Source organism: Thalassophryne amazonica, chromosome 9 (assembly GCF_902500255.1).
Source record: "Thalassophryne amazonica chromosome 9, fThaAma1.1, whole genome shotgun sequence".
Classification (NCBI taxonomy): domain Eukaryota; kingdom Metazoa; phylum Chordata; class Actinopteri; order Batrachoidiformes; family Batrachoididae; genus Thalassophryne; species Thalassophryne amazonica.
Window position 1 is genome coordinate 25020308 of NC_047111.1, and position 17663 is coordinate 25037970.

At 39.5% G+C, this 17663-nt stretch overlaps 1 protein-coding gene and 1 long non-coding RNA gene across 2 annotated transcripts in view; both read left to right on the plus strand.

Annotated features, from left to right (window-relative positions):
- The first annotated feature begins 5773 nt into the window (after window positions 1-5773).
- The window catches only part of bckdk (branched chain ketoacid dehydrogenase kinase), a 58406-nt gene continuing 46516 nt past the window's right edge, over window positions 5774-17663 (plus strand). Inside the window, exons 1-3 of the mRNA XM_034177819.1 lie at window positions 5774-6117; window positions 16369-16437; window positions 16521-16631. Coding sequence (XP_034033710.1) covers window positions 5923-6117; window positions 16369-16437; window positions 16521-16631 — 375 coding nt within the window. The 5' untranslated portion in view covers window positions 5774-5922. The remainder of the gene's footprint in view (window positions 6118-16368; window positions 16438-16520; window positions 16632-17663) is intronic.
- Window positions 11420-13164, plus strand: LOC117516922. The gene is made up of 3 exons (XR_004562572.1): window positions 11420-11994; window positions 12520-12616; window positions 12832-13164. It is a non-coding gene; the product is annotated as an uncharacterized LOC117516922 (long non-coding RNA).

Consider the following 17663-nt stretch of genomic DNA (forward strand, 5'->3'; position numbering starts at 1 on the left):
GAAAGGTGCAGTTTTATCACACAGCACAATGCCACAGATGTCGCAAGATTTGAGGGAGCGTGCAATTGGCATGCTGACAGCAGGAATGTCAACCAGAGTTGTTGCTTGTGTATTGAATGTTCATGTCTCTACCATAAGCCGTCTCCAAAGTCGTTTCAGAGAATTTGGCAGTACATCCAACCAGCCTCACAACCGCAGACCACGTGTAACCACACCAGCCCAGGACCTCCACATCCAGCATGTTCACCTCCAAGATCGTCTGAGACCAGCCACTCGGACAGCTGCTGAAACAATCGGTTTGCATAACCAAAGAATTTCTGCACAAACTGTCAGAAACCGTCTCAGGGAAGCTCATCTGCATGCTCGTTGTCCTCATTGGGGTCTCGACCTGACTCCAGTTCGTCGTCGTAACCGACTTGAGTGGGCAAATGCTCACATTCGCTGGTGTTTGGCACGTTGGAGAGGTGTTCTCTTCACGGATGATGCGAAGGAGATGTGTTGCACTGCATGAGGCAAATGGTGGTCACACCAGATACTGACTGGTATCCCCCCCAATAAAACAAAACTGCACCTTTCAGAGTGGCCTTTTATTGTGGGCAGTATAAGGCACACCTATGCACTAATCATGGTGTCTAATCAGCATCTTGGTATGGCACACCTGTGAAGTGGGATGGATTATCTCAGCAAAGGAGAAGTGCTCACTATCACAGATTTCGACTGGTTTGTGAACAATATTTGAGGGAAATGGTGATATTGTGTATGTGGAAAAAGTTTTAGATCTTTCAGTTCATCTCATACAAAATGGGAGCAAAACCAAAAGTGTTGCGTTTATATTTTTGTCGAGTATACAATTCTAGTAACGTATAAACCTCCGAATGTAAATCCGAACCTATATGTTTCTCAACTCTCTGATATATTAAAATTAGTGAATACAAAGGAATTGATTGTACTTGGAGACCTAAATCTGGACTGGAATGACAGCTCATCTAAACCATTAAAAGCTCTTGCAACCAAACTTGGACTTACTCAGTTAATCAAAAACCAAACTAGAATTGGAAAAACATGCAGCTCTGTGCTTGATCTCATCTTTACTTCTCAAGCCTCCAAATTCGCTCTCTCTGGTATAGTAGAAACTGCTTTTTCTGACCATTTCCTTACATATGTAATCAGGAAAAAAGCCAAGAATACAAAAGGTCATGCTAGTCATCCAACTGTGACCAAAGTACTAAACTCTAATTTACCACGATTAAACGAAGAGATTGACAATAGTGACTGGTCAAATGAAATGCAACTTAGAAACCCTGATCAAATCTTAATTAATTTTCATGAGAAAATCGAAACTGTAATTACAAAATATACAACTGTCCGAACGATAAAACAACGGCAAAATAAATGACCTTGGATTAACTCCCAAATAATTAAACAAAAAGCTACATCTTTAAAACAATATAGAAAAACCAAAACGCCAGAGTGTAAATATCAATTCAGGCAAATTAGAAATAAATGCACGGCTGAATTATAAAAATCCAAAATGACATATTTTCAAAACTTAATTGTTCAAGCTGGCTCCAATCCAAAAACGCTATGGCAAGTACTTAACAACATAACAGGAAACAATAAAAAGAATAATTTAAATAAAATTCAAATTAATATCGATGGTAACCTTGTCACGGAACACAAAAGGATTGCAAGTGCTTTTAATGATTATTTTATATCTTCTGTAAATGAGTTATCCTCTGTCTTCACATCTCCTGATGTTACAACAGTGCAGACAGGTCTTCAACCATTCTCCTTTACAGAAGTCTCCCAACAAGAGATATCTGCCACTTTTCAATCCTTAAACAACTCTCACACACGGGATGTCACTGGCTTAACAACAAACTTCCTGAAGACACACTGAAAGCTTTGTACCTTTGTTTCACCATCTGATCAATTTATGTATTAGACTCTCTGTGTTCCCATCTTCCTGGAAAACTGCCCTGATCATTCCCATATTTAAATCAGACAGCCCTACATGCATTTCAAATTACAGACCAATAGCTATACTTTCAACAATATCAAAATTACTAGAAAAAACTCTGTATAATCAACTTATCAACTTCCTGGAGAACAACCACCTGCTCAGTGACTTTCAGTATGGTTTTCGGTCCAAACGTTCCACTATGTCTGCTCTTCTACTGTTCACTGAACATATACGCTCTGCTTTAAACAAAGGACAGGTTACAGGTGCAGTTTTTATAGATTTCCGTAAAGCATTTAATACAGTAAATCATCTCATTTTACTAAGTAAACTTCAGTCCTTTAAGCTGTACCAAAGTGTGCTTGACATGATTACATCCTATTTGAGTGGCATGTCTCAAATAGTCAAAATTGGTCAAACTAAATCTTGTCCTCTTAAATACAATATCGGTGTACCACAAGGGAGTACTCTTGGTCCATTACTGTTTCTTCTTTATATTAATGATCTTCCACTTATATGCAATTATTCTAACGTTTTAGTGTATGCAGATGACACTGTACTCTTTTACTCCGACTCAAACCCCAATTTTCTAAATGCTAAATTGTCATCTGATCTCAAAACACTCCAAAATTGGCTAACGGATCACCACCTTAGTATTAACATGAAAAAGACAGAACGTATGTATTTTCATTCCCCCAGGAAGCAACTCCAAATGTGCAACATAATCATGTTCTCCGATTACAAACTGCACATAACAACAACCTATAAATATCTTGGTGTGCTCTTGGATTCTCATCTTAATTACAAAGAACATGTCAGCTCTCTGACCAAGAAACTGCAACAAAAACTGTATGTCTACAACAAAATCACCATATTTGACAACCTCTGTTTCTCATATGTACTTTCATGCTGTAGTCCTCTATCTCCTATTGTTTGCCTATATGGTCTCTCACCACAAATGATGTTCTTGATCCTGTGGCTCGACTGTACAACAGAGTTTTTAAAATTCACTGTCAACTTCCAGGTTGGACCCACCATTGTATAGCTCTGTCCAGATCAAATGATCTGACCTTCAACAACTATATAAGTAGTATGGCTATTAGATTCTATTTTCAGTTAAAAAAAATTTCAACCTGCCACCAGCTCTGTTGGCTCTAGTACCAACTACAAACTCTCAAAGGAGCACCAGATCAACATCGGCAGAACAGCTCCAAGTCCCTTCTTATAAAAACACTTATGGACAAAGATCATTCTTCTACATCTATACTAAGGTGTGGAATGATATCCCTCTGGGCACTAGAACTATCAGCTCAGAGATACTATTTAAAAAAAACGTAGAGACGATTTATTGAATAGTTATTCGTGTAACCACTGATCTACCTTTCTCACTTGTCTGATCGTTTTATCTTTTTATTTATGTATTTATGATTTTATGAATGTGTGCTGTACATGTTAGGTTTATTGTCCACATGATTGAATGAAATGATTGTTTGTGTGTAGGTTTGTGTAAAACAGGAACCTGCTGTAAAACAGTTTTAACTGAGTCAGGCCTGGGGTAATGTGCAATTGTGCTTTTAACCTTTTTCCTGTATAATAAATGAATGAATGAAGACATCAAAGCGTCAAGACAGAAAACTTAAAGCAATATGTCTCAAAAATTGAAAATGCACAACAAAACAAATAAACGAATGGGAGGAAACTGGAGTTAACGTCTGTGACCGAACTGTAAGAAACCGCCTAAAGGAAATGGGATTTACATACAGAAAAGCTAAATGAAAGCCATCATTAACACCTAAACAGGAAAAAAAACAAGGTTACAATGGGCTAAGGAAAAGCAATCGTGGACTGTGGATGACTGGATGAAAGTCATATTCAGTGATGAATCTCGAATCTGCATTGGGCAAGGTGATGATGCTGGAACTTTTGTTTGGTGCCGTTCCAATGAGATTTATAAAGATGACTGCCTGAAGAGAACATGTAAATTTCCACAGTCATTGATGATATGGGGCTGCATGTCAGGTAAAGGCACTGGGGAGATGGCTGTCATTACATCATCAATAAATGCACAAGTTTACGTTGATATTTTGGACACTTTTCTTATCCCATCAATTGAAAGGATGTTTGGGGATGATGAAGTCATTTTTCAAGATGATAATGCATCTTGCCATAGAGCAAAAACTGTGAAAACATTCCTTGCAAAAACACACATAGGGTCAATGTCATGGCCTGCAAATAGTCCGGATCTTAATCCAATTGAAAATCTTTGGTGGAAGTTGAAGAAAATGGTCCATGACAAGGCTCCAACCTGCAAAGCTGATCTGGCAACAGCAATCAGAGAAAGTTGGAGCCAGATTGATGAAGAGTACTGTTTGTCACTCATTAAGTCCATGCCTCAGAGACTGCAAGCTGTTATAAAAGCCAGAGGTGGTGCAACAAAATACTAGTGATGTGTTGGAGTGTTCTTTTGTTTTTCATGATTCCATAATTTATTCCTCAGAATTGAGTGATTCCATATTTTTTTTCCCTCTGCTTGGTCTATAAAAGTAACCGTTACTGACTGCCACAGTTTTTTTTCCTGATTTCTTATAGTGTTTCTTAAAGCCAGAAAGTTGCCATTTGAAATGACTTTAGTTTTGTGTCATGTCTGTGATCTGCTTTTTTTCTACAAAATTAAACAACTGAATGAACATCCTCCGAGGCTGGTGATTCCATAACTTTTGCCAGGGGTTGTATTCAGGTGCGCTGTCTTGGCATTCAGACCACGTGGAGGACGGTAATGGTTGGCTCTGGTGTTAGCGGAAGGTAAATAAGCCTGAAGTTGGTCAGAAGTTGTAGCTCATTAATGTTTTAGAGGTTTTTAATGAGATGGCATTTTGTTGAAGCTGTCAGTTTGTGGCCTGTCCTTACAGTGGTGTTGGCTCTGCAATGTGTGCAATGAGTTTAGACACAGCTGACTGTGAACAAGCAGATCTGATTTGATGCAGTTGTTAGTTTGGACATGAAAATTTACAGGGTGATTCCATAATTTTTTCCTCAGAATTGATTCCATATTTTTTTTTCCTTACTGACTGCCACAATTTTTTTTTTCCTGATTTCTTATAGTGTTTCTTAAAGCCAGAAAGTTGGCATTTGAAATGACTTTAGTTTTGTGTCATGTCTGTGATCTGCTTTTTTTCTACAAAATTAAACTGAATGAACATCCTCCGAGGCCGGTGATTCCGTAATTTTTGCCAGGGGTTGTATTACTACCAGGGTCTTCAAATTCACAGGGTGCATTCTTGGGACACAAACCTTGGACAAGTTTAAAGATGGGTAACCTTGACCTATTCTAAGGGGTCAAAAAGTTACTTTCTTTCTGCACACACCACCGTAAGGACAGGCCACAAACTGACAGCTTCAACAAAATGCCATCTCATTAAAAACCTCTAAAATATTAATGAGCTACAACGTCTGACCAACTTCAGGCTTATTTACCTTCCGCTAACACCAGAGCCAACCATTACCGTCCTCCACGTGGTCTGAATGCCAAGACAGCGCACCTGAATACGTAAATCTGGACGGCCTCACTATCTCACGTGGCACCCCACTGCCACCTCCTGGCCGTTATTTGTAACACAAGGCCACCTACTTAAGCCCTTCATAATTGCGCGTGGTCGGAGTGGATTTAGGAGGCCAATATTAAATTATCACCCGGCTACATTAACATATACAGAATGGACCCCGACAATCGTCGCGTGCTTTTTGATGCGGCGCGGTGGGAGTTTTGGCCCCGCCTGTAGGCGGAGCTGAAGTCACAGCGGCCAATGCGAACAAAGTCCTTCCTGTAGCGTCTCCACCTGACTAGAATATGATCTCTGCGCTTCGTGATAATTGAACACACGCTGATGGATTCGTTGGAGTTGCGAAACTGAACGCGGTGCTCGGCTCCTGTTTGCGCGGGTTTAGCGGCTGCAGCAGTGACGATGCTGAGCGGCGGAGTCAAGCCGAGGCTCGGCGGCCTCTTGCGGTCTCCGTTCACCCAGAAGGTCCGGCTGGTGTCCCACAGCCAGCGGCCCTGCTCCACCAACATACAGGGACTCTCAGAGCTGGCAAGAGAGCGCTCGAAGTCAGTCACTTCGTTTTATAACCAGTCCGCTATCGACGCTTCTGCCGAGAAGGTAGGACGGCGGTTTTTGTCTCCTCGGACACGGTTTTTATGCTAACTGCTAGCTTATCTTTGTGATGCGTTCATGAACAAAGCCGCATGTACGGAAACAGTCACTCTGCAGTTGCGGCCCGATCTGTAAAAACAAACCATTTTTTTTTAAGTTGGTTTAAAAAAAATTACAACTGTGTCGGTCAATGTGTAGAAAGGCAGAGTTGCTGCGTGCGCCGCACGTGGAAACAGCTCGAGGTAACGTGACGTGTTGGCGCTGTGGACTGTTTGTTTTCACTCGAGTCTAAACAGGAGTGCAGAGGGGAGCCACAGCCCAGCGAGCAATCACCGTGCACAAATAACAGATTATTCCAAGAAAAAAATAAGTTGGAGTTGGTCTGCTTGAGTGATTCGAATGTTTATAGAAATCCCCATAGTTTGCATTTATTTAAGTGGTCTTTTAAATATGCACAGTTTATAATATGTCTCTCCCCCCCACCACCACCATGACGCGTTCGACATGCATGACAAAAATCCACAGTTCATATGTTCTGTGCAACGTTTATCAGTCATCACTTGCAATATCAGAGGTGTACTAAATGTTTTGGCTGGTCTGGCAGCATGATGTGATTGGTGATCTGACACTATAAAGTAAATCTTTGGATTACTGTGCGATTAGTTTGTCATCTTTTTGTATTTCAGATATAATTTAAAAATGGAAAATAGTTCAGTATCTTTTAAAGTTCAGTCTTATTGTAAACTTCACAGAATAGTGAATCCCTTCAGCTGCTTCCTTGTTTTTGAGGATCTGCATGTTGATTTGGCACGTTTTTGTTTTTTTTTTACTCCAGATGCCCTTCCTGGCACAACTACACATTTCATGGAGAACTGTGGTAGCGCACACTAACCACTTGGTCACCACCCCTGCTCACTGTAAACTTCACAGAATGGACTGCATTTATATATAGCGCGTTTCCCATCGGAATTAGAAGCTCAAAGGGCTTTACAATGATGCCACACATTCACACAACAATGTCAGGGTGCAGCCATGTAAGGCACTCACTACACACTGGGAGTACCTCTGGGATTAACGTTCTTGCCCAAGAGCCCTTAGCAATTGTCTGTATGGTCTGACTGGGGTTTGAACCGACAATCCTCTGGTCTTAAGCCCAGTGCTAACTATTAGACAATCACCTCCCCATAAGCGGAGACAGCAGAGGTTCAGCAAAGAATTTAAGTTGGTCAAGTCTGGGATCACATGCTGGTGCTGTATCCATGACACCATGGAACTGGCATGGGTCCTCTTGGATGGCAACCAGCCATGCAGACAGCAAGTCCATCCCCACCTGTCAAAAGTAACCATCAATCTGCTGCCGCCAGGTGAAATGCAGGTGTCCCTTTGGTCTTCCTCAGCCACTGGGGTTCCCAGTATTGCAGTACATGTGTGCTGGATCATGCTCAGAGAAACACACTACATGGCCAAAATGTCAAAGCTGGTTCTCCCTTGCAGTGCAAGTAAGACTCCTCGTCTGAGTCTCACTAAGTAACTGCTTGTTTTACACAAAGCCATTTCAGTGAAGACACTAACTTCAGAGACAGTCTCTGTGCCTTAGGTCACCGGTTAGTGTCCAGGGCCAGTTTTTGATGGCAGTACTACAACCCCTGGCAAAAATTATGGAATCACCGGCCTCAGAGGATGTTCATTCAGTTGTTTAATTTTGTAGAAAAAAAGCAGATCACAGACATGACACAAAACTAAAGTCATTTCAAATGGCAACTTTCTGGCTTTAAGAAACACTATAAGAAATCAAGAAAAAAAGATTGTGGCAGTCAGTAACGGTTACTTTTTTAGACCAAGCAGAGGAAAAAAATATGGAATCACTCAATTCTGAGGAAAAAATTATGGAATCACCCTGTAAATTTTCATCCCCCAAATTAACACCTGCATCAAATCAGATCTGCTCATTGACATTGACCCTATGTGTCTTTTTGCAAGGAATGTTTTTGCAGTTTTTGCTCAATGGCAAGATGCATTATCATCTTGAAAAATGATTTCATCATCCCCAAACATCCTTTCAATTGTCCAAAATATCAATGTAAACTTGTGCATTTATTGATGATGTAATGACAGCCATCTCCCCAGTGCCTTTACCTGACATGCAGCCCCATATCATCAATGACTGTGGAAATTTACATGTTCTCTTCAGGCAGTCATCTTTATAAATCTCATTGGAAAGGCACCAAACAAAAGTTCCAGCATCATCACCTTGCCCAATGCAGATTCGAGAGTCATCACTGAATATGACTTTCATCCAGTCATCCATAGTCCACAATTGCTTTTCCTTAGCCCATTGTAACTTTGTTTTTTTCTGTTTAGGTGTTAATGATGCCTTTCGTTTAGCTTTTCTGTATGTAAATCCCATTTCCTTTAGGCGGTTTCTTACAGTTCGGTCACAGACGTTGACTCCAGTTTCCTCCCATTCGTTCCTCATTTGTTTTGTTGTACATTTTTTGATTTTTGAGACATATTGCTTTAAGTTTTCTGTCTTGACGCTTCGATGTCTTCCTTGGTCTACCAGTATGTTTGCCTTTAACAACCTTCCCATGTTGTTTGTATTTGGTCCAGAGTTTAGACACAGCTGACTGTGAACAACCAACATCTTTTGCATCATTGCGTGATGATTTACTCTCTTTTAAGAGTTTGATAATCCTCTCCTTTGTTTCAATTGACATCTCTCGTGTTGGAGCCATGATTCATGTCAGTCCACTTGGTGCAACAGCTCTCCAAGGTGTGTTCACTCCTTTTTAGATGCAGACTAACGAGCAGATCTGATATGATGCAGGTGTTAGTTTTGGGGATGAAAATTTACAGGGTGATTCCATAATTTTTTCCTCAGAATTGAGTGATTCCATATTTTTTTCCTCTGCTTGGTCTAAAAAAGTAACCGTTACTGACTGCCACAATCTTTTTTTCTTGATTTCTTATAGTGTTTCTTAAAGCCAGAAAGTTGCCATTTGAAATGACTTTAGTTTTGTGTCATGTCTGTGATCTGCTTTTTTTCTACAAAATTAAACAACTGAATGAACATCCTCCGAGGCCGGTGATTCCATAATTTTTGCCAGGGGTTGTAAAATATTTTAGGTTAAGTCAGAGTCTGTGACTTACAAGACCAGTGTCTTAAAGTTTTGTATTGGACTAAAAATATATCTGTACTATGAGCTGTTTTAAGGTTTGAAACCGGAGTCTTTGACAAAAGAAACCCAATCTAAAGTTTTAGGTGCCATGTAAATAGCCTGAATTTTATTGTCCTTTGCAAGTGCCCAATAGGCCAGAAAATAATTTTATTTTTGTTTTGTGTTTGCATTTGTCAGTGCATATTCTGTCAGGATTCTCCCAAGACAATGGAATAACGGCGCTGCACCGTTATAGTCTCATCATAGGGCTGTTATACTGTGGCACCATCTCGTAATTTTTTTTTTTTATGTGATTCATCAACATTCGTCAAAGCCCAGGGTTTTTGCTAGCGTTATAACAGAGTAATGGCCCGTTACACTGCTGCCTGGAAAAATTACACTGCAATTGGGCCGTTATGATGTTTTTGAGGTTGTATAACGGGAAAATGATCATTTCTTTGTGGAAACAAGGAGCCCTAAATTTATTCTTCAACCTCTTTCAAGGCCATTTAAAGTTGTCAACCATGACTCACCTTTCTGCTGATTAAAGTCGCTAAACGGGAGTCGTTTCTATTGTTGCAGGCAAGAAATGAGAATCATCCACGTTTCACACTGTAGCTTTTATTCGTTCGTCATTAATGTGCCTTTTTTGTGGGGTAGCCCATGACACGGTTCTCTGGCCTGGACTGGACCATTAATGTGTCCCGGTTCGTAAAATGAAGTTACTGTCCCTCATGTAAAGGAAAATAATAATAATATCCTCTGCTCCGTGTGCATGTTGTGGGATTTACTGCGACTCTCTTCCAAGTAAAGTTGGACAGATAGATTAGGTCGATAGATCAGTATGAATCACAGTTTTAAATCAAATGACCCTTCTTTCAAAATGTTGTGATTAGGGATGGGTATTGATAAGACTTTATCAGTATTGGTGCTATTATTGATTCTGCTTATCGAGCCAATTCCTTATCGATTCCCTTATCAATACCTCTTGTGAATTTTCTGTGTACTAAAAGTAGGCTTTACATGTTTTCTATGTCAGCAACATTTTATTGAGTCTTAAAGTAAATAAATATGAAATTGGTCACTGGATCCTTGATCTCTGGACATAAATGGAAATAAACAAAATCTGTACGTGTGTCAAACGCATTTCCTTTCTGACATTGACACAAATGTCACTCCATACCTCTGAGCTGAATTCAGCCGGCTGTACTGCATGTCAGTATCAATGTAATTCATGAAGAACACAGGACATCTCATTTTGGGGGGAAAAAAACATTTTGGTTGATTGTAGTTTATTGTTGGTATTACAGTGTTTGGAAAGAGGCGTCATTTGATTTTAAAATGGCGATTTGCTTTGAAGTTATTAATTATAGCCGGACTCTAATGCGACTCGGCAGAGTGGCGCAGCATTTGGAGCTGTGCAAACAGAACGGAGTACAATTGTCGTTTCTTGCTCGCCACAACAAAAGAGTCCCAGTTAGTGACTTGAATTCGCACAAAAATGACTCATGATTGACATCTTTAAATATCTTTGAGAGGGGTTAAGAAGGGGACTTGCCGCTTCTGAAAAGCAGCGAAGCAGAGAACCAACGAAGCAGCAGGTCTGAGCATTGCTTTGTTGGTTCATCGCGTCTGTAATTGCATAATGGCAACAGTTTGGCGACTGTCAAAGTTGTGGACATGCTCAAAACTTTGAGCGGACATTAGCTCGACATCTTTCCCGATGCACGTTTGTTTTGTCCTGTACTTGTTTGCAGCTCGCCAGTCAGCATTAAGCTGCTTTCAGTTGTTGGCAGCAGAATTCCGTCTGCAGCAGCGGACTGCAGGAGGTGACATGAGGCGCGGCCAGTCTTCAATTTTTTGTTCACATCTAGAAGCACTACTTCTTTGCCACCCCTTACTCCTATATCGTATTCTGATGAGCTTTTGCTCAAACAATGAAAATCAATGTTTTTGTTTTTTTTTCTTTGTATTTGATCAAAAAAGTTCACCCATGACAGACTTTGAAATTTTTATACTCTTTTATACAACTTTTATATGTTGCATTTGGGTGGATTTCCAAAAAATAGAACCCTGGTTGAGCAATAAACAAAACGGGGGAACAGCATGATGACTCAGCAGTAATCTAATCACCACTGAAGTCTGACAAATGCTAAGAATTTATTGAAAGCTAAGTGGGCCCATATTCAAACAAGTGTTGCACAAGTGCACAAACATGGGTTCATGGGTGAACTTTTTTTAAAGCCAGCTCAAAAGTGAGTTTATTTTAGTTACTTTATCCATAACCGCTCATCTAAATATGATACAGGAAATTGTTTTTGAGGAAAATGATAATTTAAAAAAGCAACTTGTATCCCTATTGTCCACTCATTCCATAAGGGCCTGAAATCCGACTCGTTAGATGATTTTTGCTATCGGACAAATCATTAATTTAATCCATTGTCAGTACATGCCGAAACTCTCAGACTGAAAGCTTTCAAATTGACATTATGAGGGATTTCCACACACCTACAGGCTAACTTCCACTAACTGAGTCAACTGTGCATCAAGACTTTTGGTGCAACGATGAGTCCAAACTCCGCAGAAAGTTTACTCTTTTTACAGAATCTTTCAAGCGTGAAGTTTCAAGATGTGTATGGATTAACAGAGACACTCTCCCACAGCCTGCACCAAACTGGATTAAGGATACAGTTTATTTTTGAGTGCTTCATCTACAACTATGAAGGTTAGTTGCTTAGCCATCTTAGCATCAGCTCAGATATAAACACTGTTAATGTTATAATGTGTGCAGTCGAGGATAACGTTAAACCTCACTAAACTGTTTATCCACTTTTTAAAAAATAAGAATGAGTTACCTTGTTTTGTAGCCTGTTCTGTAATGGACTACGCTAGCCAATGTTGTCAACAGTTAGTGGCTAGTCAAGAGAGCCCAGTTTACCTGAATAAACAATCCCTAGTACAGTACAAGTGTTTCTACAGTACAAGCACATCTCTGTTTCATGCATTAATTGCTGGTTTGTTTGTTTTTTATCAATATCCAACATCATTGACAGGGGTGTTTAAAAAAAAAAAAAAAAAAAAAAAAAAAAATCAGCAAATTAATCAATAACTGGTTTATAAAACAATTTATGTGCAGGCCCAGGCACATAAAATTAGACTTTGGCCTGTTAGATTTTATTTACAAACTTGACTTCTTCCAGTGAAGCAGGACACTATTCCATTCATGGCTGCTTGTTTGTATCATTCCCAGGGGATTCATGCAGAGCCAGTTGAGGATGTGGCTGTGAGGAGACCAAAGCCATCAGCCAGCAGTGTCTGAAACTCAACACTCTATCAAACATACGCAGGTGATGACACTATCAAACTGTTGATTAGTGTTTATTAATGTAGATTGCTGTATTTTGCCATATATTGTTCACATCAATGTTGCAAAGAAAACATTGAAGTGAGCGGTTTTCCAGAATGACTGTTGATGTCAGAATCGAAAATCAAAACAAGTTGCAAGAGATGTGTGGAAGGTCTGTAAATTTAACACTTATTTATGTTGCTTAATTTATTTCAGGACCCCGGCCTGACACATTATTGTCTCTTGGTGAAGGAGTGAAGAGCCTCAGACTGTAACCACTGATTTCCTCGGTGCTGCATGGCCTGTCTGAGATCTCCATGGTGGACTGTAGGTTCGGACCTGTGCCATGAGGTTCACCCCGGTCATACCATGTCAGTGCAGAAAGCTACATGATAACTACAAACCAGGAAACATTGGGCTCCACTTCTCAGCTGTACATTTTAGGAGCTTACCAATGGTAAATAATAATAATAATAAAAAAAAAAAAACTCAGACATGTGCTATCAAGTTATTAAATGTTAGTTAAATCTTAGTGTCACAAATGTTAAATAAAATTTGTACATCTCAAATGAGTGACTCTTCTTATATTCAGTGTATACATACAACTAACTATATACAGTACAGCAGAACTAGGCCAATATACAAACTTTACTCGTATACACTACAGCTGTGTGATCTATGTGCAGAGTTGTTGTGCAAAAGGATGGAGGTTTCATTCCGGGGTGAATTCACACTGTAATATTTGAAGGAAGAAAAAAAAAATGATGCTTCCTTCAGCAGGAATATAGACTTTCATATCAAATGGTCTCTGGAAGTCGGTCATCACACAGCAGTTGGTCCATAGCCGGTTGACGTTCCCAGACAAGGTCAGAGGAAGAGTGTGTTCCCAGATGTGATGGTCCTTCAGTCTGCAAATGGCTCCTTCCACAAGGATTCTAAGTCAGGCAATTGCTTGGGTTTTCAGAGCTGTGATTAGGAGTGAAATTAATTAATTTATATTATTTCAGTAACAGTTGTCTGTACATTTTAAAATCCTTAATACTAACATTCACAATTTTCATTCGAAATTTTGACTTTGTGTTCTGCCCACCTGTCATCTTGAAGGGTGTTGAATAAGTGAGTTGAGGTCCAGCTGTTTGTTCGTTGGAATTGTACAGCGGCATGGAGTAGCGACACCATGAAGCCGCTTCTGCCGTTGTTGACACCTGAGTGGAAGTTCGGATGCACAGTTAAATTTTACTTCCATGTTGGAAACTTGGAAATGTGAAAATCCCTATTGTCATGTGACTCTGTCAAATCTCCGGATCCATCTTTCACAGTCCTGGCAAGGTTAGCTGTTAGCTGGGGCACCTGTGCGCCTTTTTTGCCTGTCATCTTGCCATTCACCGCTGTCTAACCTTTGATTAACCTCCAAGCCTTTATTTAGCTCTTGCAACAATACTGGACTTCATCTTCAGCATCTGAACCTTCACAAAGCTAGCCATTTTCCTGGAACAATGCCTATTTTTGTGCACACTGACGATGTCATGAGATGTAGGACATGGAAGCAATGAGGAAAAATGTAATTATCTTTTATTTATTTTAAATGGGCATTTAGTAAACTTTAAGAAAATATTTTCATTTTAGGTGGCCGTTTTAACAAACGTTTTTCACAAAAAGGTGGCGAGCTGATGCTCAGCTTTGGACACTCTGACGCGGTGATACGGTAATTATGATTTTTGTTGACTGTCACACAGTAGAAAAACTACGAGGTCTATTAGAAAAGTATCCGACCTTATTTTTTTTCAAAAACCATATGGATTTGAATCACGTGTGATTACATCAGACATGCTTGAACCCTCGTAAGGCACAACTGTAAGGCACAACTGAGTGGACACCATTCGATAAATTCAGCTGGTTTTCGGTAAAAATTTTAACGGCTGATGAGAGATTTGTCTGGTAGTGTCGCCGTAAGGACGGCCCATGGTGCCTGACGGCGATCTGTGCTTCGAGGCGGCAGCGTCTCCCCGTTTCAAGTTGAAAACTTCCACATTTCAGGCTCTGTTGACCCAGGAAGTCGTCAGAGAACAGAGAACTTTCAGAAGAAGTCGGCATGAGGAGTAAATGGTATTTGTTTGAAATTTTGCATCTACTGATGCTGTAGTTTCAATTGTCAAACTGGGTGTAGTAAAAGTTGCTGAATATTTCGACATAAAATACAAATATTGGCTCTGATACAGTTTTCTTATTCTATTTTTAAGTCCAGTGGCTCTGTAGTTTACATTAGTTTGTGGAGAAATGTGTATTTGATAACTTAATATAGTTTAGTTCAAGGTGCCAACTTCATATTTTGTGACCATATTAATGAATGCATGCTCTCTACAGACGTATGATTCTTTGTATTGCCATTTTCATTTTTATTTATTTCACTTTTCTAAATGAGACTATACAAATAATATAGTTATAATCTTCATTGATATGTTAAAACATAAAGGTGCACATACAACATATACAAGTACCATTAATTAATGGTACTGATTTCATATTTCTGTAATGTTTTAAGTACTGATTTCTACAAAAAAAAGATTTATTTTTTTTTCCACAGTGATTTAATACTATCAGCTGATTTAAATTATACCAGACCCAGCCCTGTCCGTGATTATCAAAGCTAGACTCTGTCAATTTCATGCTTGGGTGCCTGCATTCTGAAATGACCTTCTCTCACATTTTTAGTAGGAATTTCATGTAACTTGCTACAAATCCTTGTTTTAGGTTGATAATGCGCCAGATCGTACATGATTGACACATTTTGACAGAGTTATGACTCTTGATTAATAAATCTTGGTACTGCTCGTTTCATTTCTGAAATTAACTCCTCATATTTTTAGGAGGATTTTCAGTTAATTTGATACAAGTCCTTGAAATGTCATTAGAATGTAGCAAGCACTTGTACCAAAACAGTAATTAATGGGGGATATTGTGCTCTCAGAGCACTCTTGTTTTTTCTTCTTTTAGAAAAATACTTTGCCACTAAAACAGTACAATACAATGAGAAATAGGTTAAATGCCAAAATTTGAAAGATCTGATGTGCTTCAGTGTGGAAATGTAGGTTAAAACTGCTCCAAAGCACAAAGCATTTTTTTTCTGTGAAATGCAGTTGTCAGCAAACAATAAACTGACAAATATGCAACTGGATCTTATTTGTTTCTATAAATATGTATGTATATGTGTGTGTGTGTGTGTGTATGTATATATATATATGTGTGTGTATGTATATATATATGAGGAGTTGACTGATTATCTGTGCTGATAATCAGCCAGGTCGATACATATAAATCAGGCTGAATTCTCCATGTTTATGGCTTAACATCTCAGGGCATATGACACCAAAATGAAAACACAATTCCCCGATAGTTTTATAATTCATCTATTTTGAATAGTCTACTCATTTAACATTTCATTTACCAAGGAGCTGCAGTTTAAAGTCATGGATGATAATGGTCAGACAGGAAGTGAACTTGGGACAGTCCCAAGTTTACTTCCTGTCTTGTTTGTCTGTCATGTCACTTCCTGTTCCTGTCAAGTGAACTTGGGACAATGTCCTACAGGTAGAAAGTCCTTTAATTGACAATAAAAGAGCTAAACGTTTCTTTGCCGAAACATTCAAAAATAGGTTTCTGGTTTTGTTCTTAGTAATGTTATATGTATCTGCTCTTCACTTGGCTTCCACAGTGCTTTTCAGGGTATCTAACTGCATACATTTCTGTCTCAAGCCCTCAGTGAGACTGACACTAGCGACCCTGCTGTATTCTGGGAAGTCCCCGGATGGGCACCACATCCTGGTATTTAAGTTTAACTTTATCCACTGCTGCACATGTGAGTGGTTTGTGGGAATCCTGCTGATGTTGTCTTTGTGTGATCTCAGAGCAGTGCCAGGTACCTGCACAAGGAGCTGCCTGTGCGAATCGCCCATCGCATCAAGGGCTTCCGTAGTTTGCCCTTCATCATTGGCTGCAACCCCACCATTCTGCAAGTGGTAAGAACACAGTACTGAACCGTGCCAACTCTAACCAAGATACAGTTTGGCAATATGACACACATTTGTCCTTTTCACATACAGAACATCTAGCTCCATCACACAGTCAAAAATTCCTCTGTGACGGACCTGTATGTGTAACCGCTTTGTGAAAATTAGTCTGTTAAATGGGGCTGCAGTGTTCAACTATTTTCACAGTTGTTTGTTCACATTAGGCTGTCTGGGACTGCACATGGTCCTCCAGTTTATGAAATAAACCTTTAGCAGTTAGCGATGAGACACACTCTCCAGGGGAAGACTCTGAAGCACGGATTAATAGCACTGTCATTAACATCGTCGCAATGGACGTGTCCACTCGGCAACATTTCCTGATCAGTGATGGGAGTTTTCCAGGAAATCCGGTATTTACTTCCATGGCGAATGTTTCCAGGTTATTTTTGTTTAACTGTTGCGTGTCAGATTTAGTCTCTGGTCTGATTTCATGATGATCATTTGGAAACATCTGATGAGACACCACGGTGGATATTAAGTCTCACATTTTCATGTCCTGATCCGAGACTGAATCATAAATGTAACGTGCCGCTGCTTGTCCACACAGCAGCAAATGAGAGACGCCGCTACAGATTTTACCGTGAACTCTGTGTTGTGTTGAAGCTACAAACCAAATGGATGGAAACGTTTTGCTGCAGTGAGATGGTTTAAAGTTAATCAGGAATAAAATTCAAAAGGACCAAAATGCAGAACCGCATTTTGGAATGAATTTACTTCAGACTGTCTCCACGAAACCTCAGTATGTTTATTTATTGAGCTAGCCTGCTAAATCTGCATTCTACAGTTTATTCTGTTACATGTGTGTGAAATATTCATGTGGAGGAAAATATGATAAACATTTAACATGCTCATAGAAGTCAAATATTGATATGAAAAATGTTTGTGCATTGTTTTACATGACAGGTAAATTGTCAGTATCCCCAGAATTGCTGGCATCAGCGCTGGTTGGAAAAATCTGTTATTGCGTTTCCTATTTATATA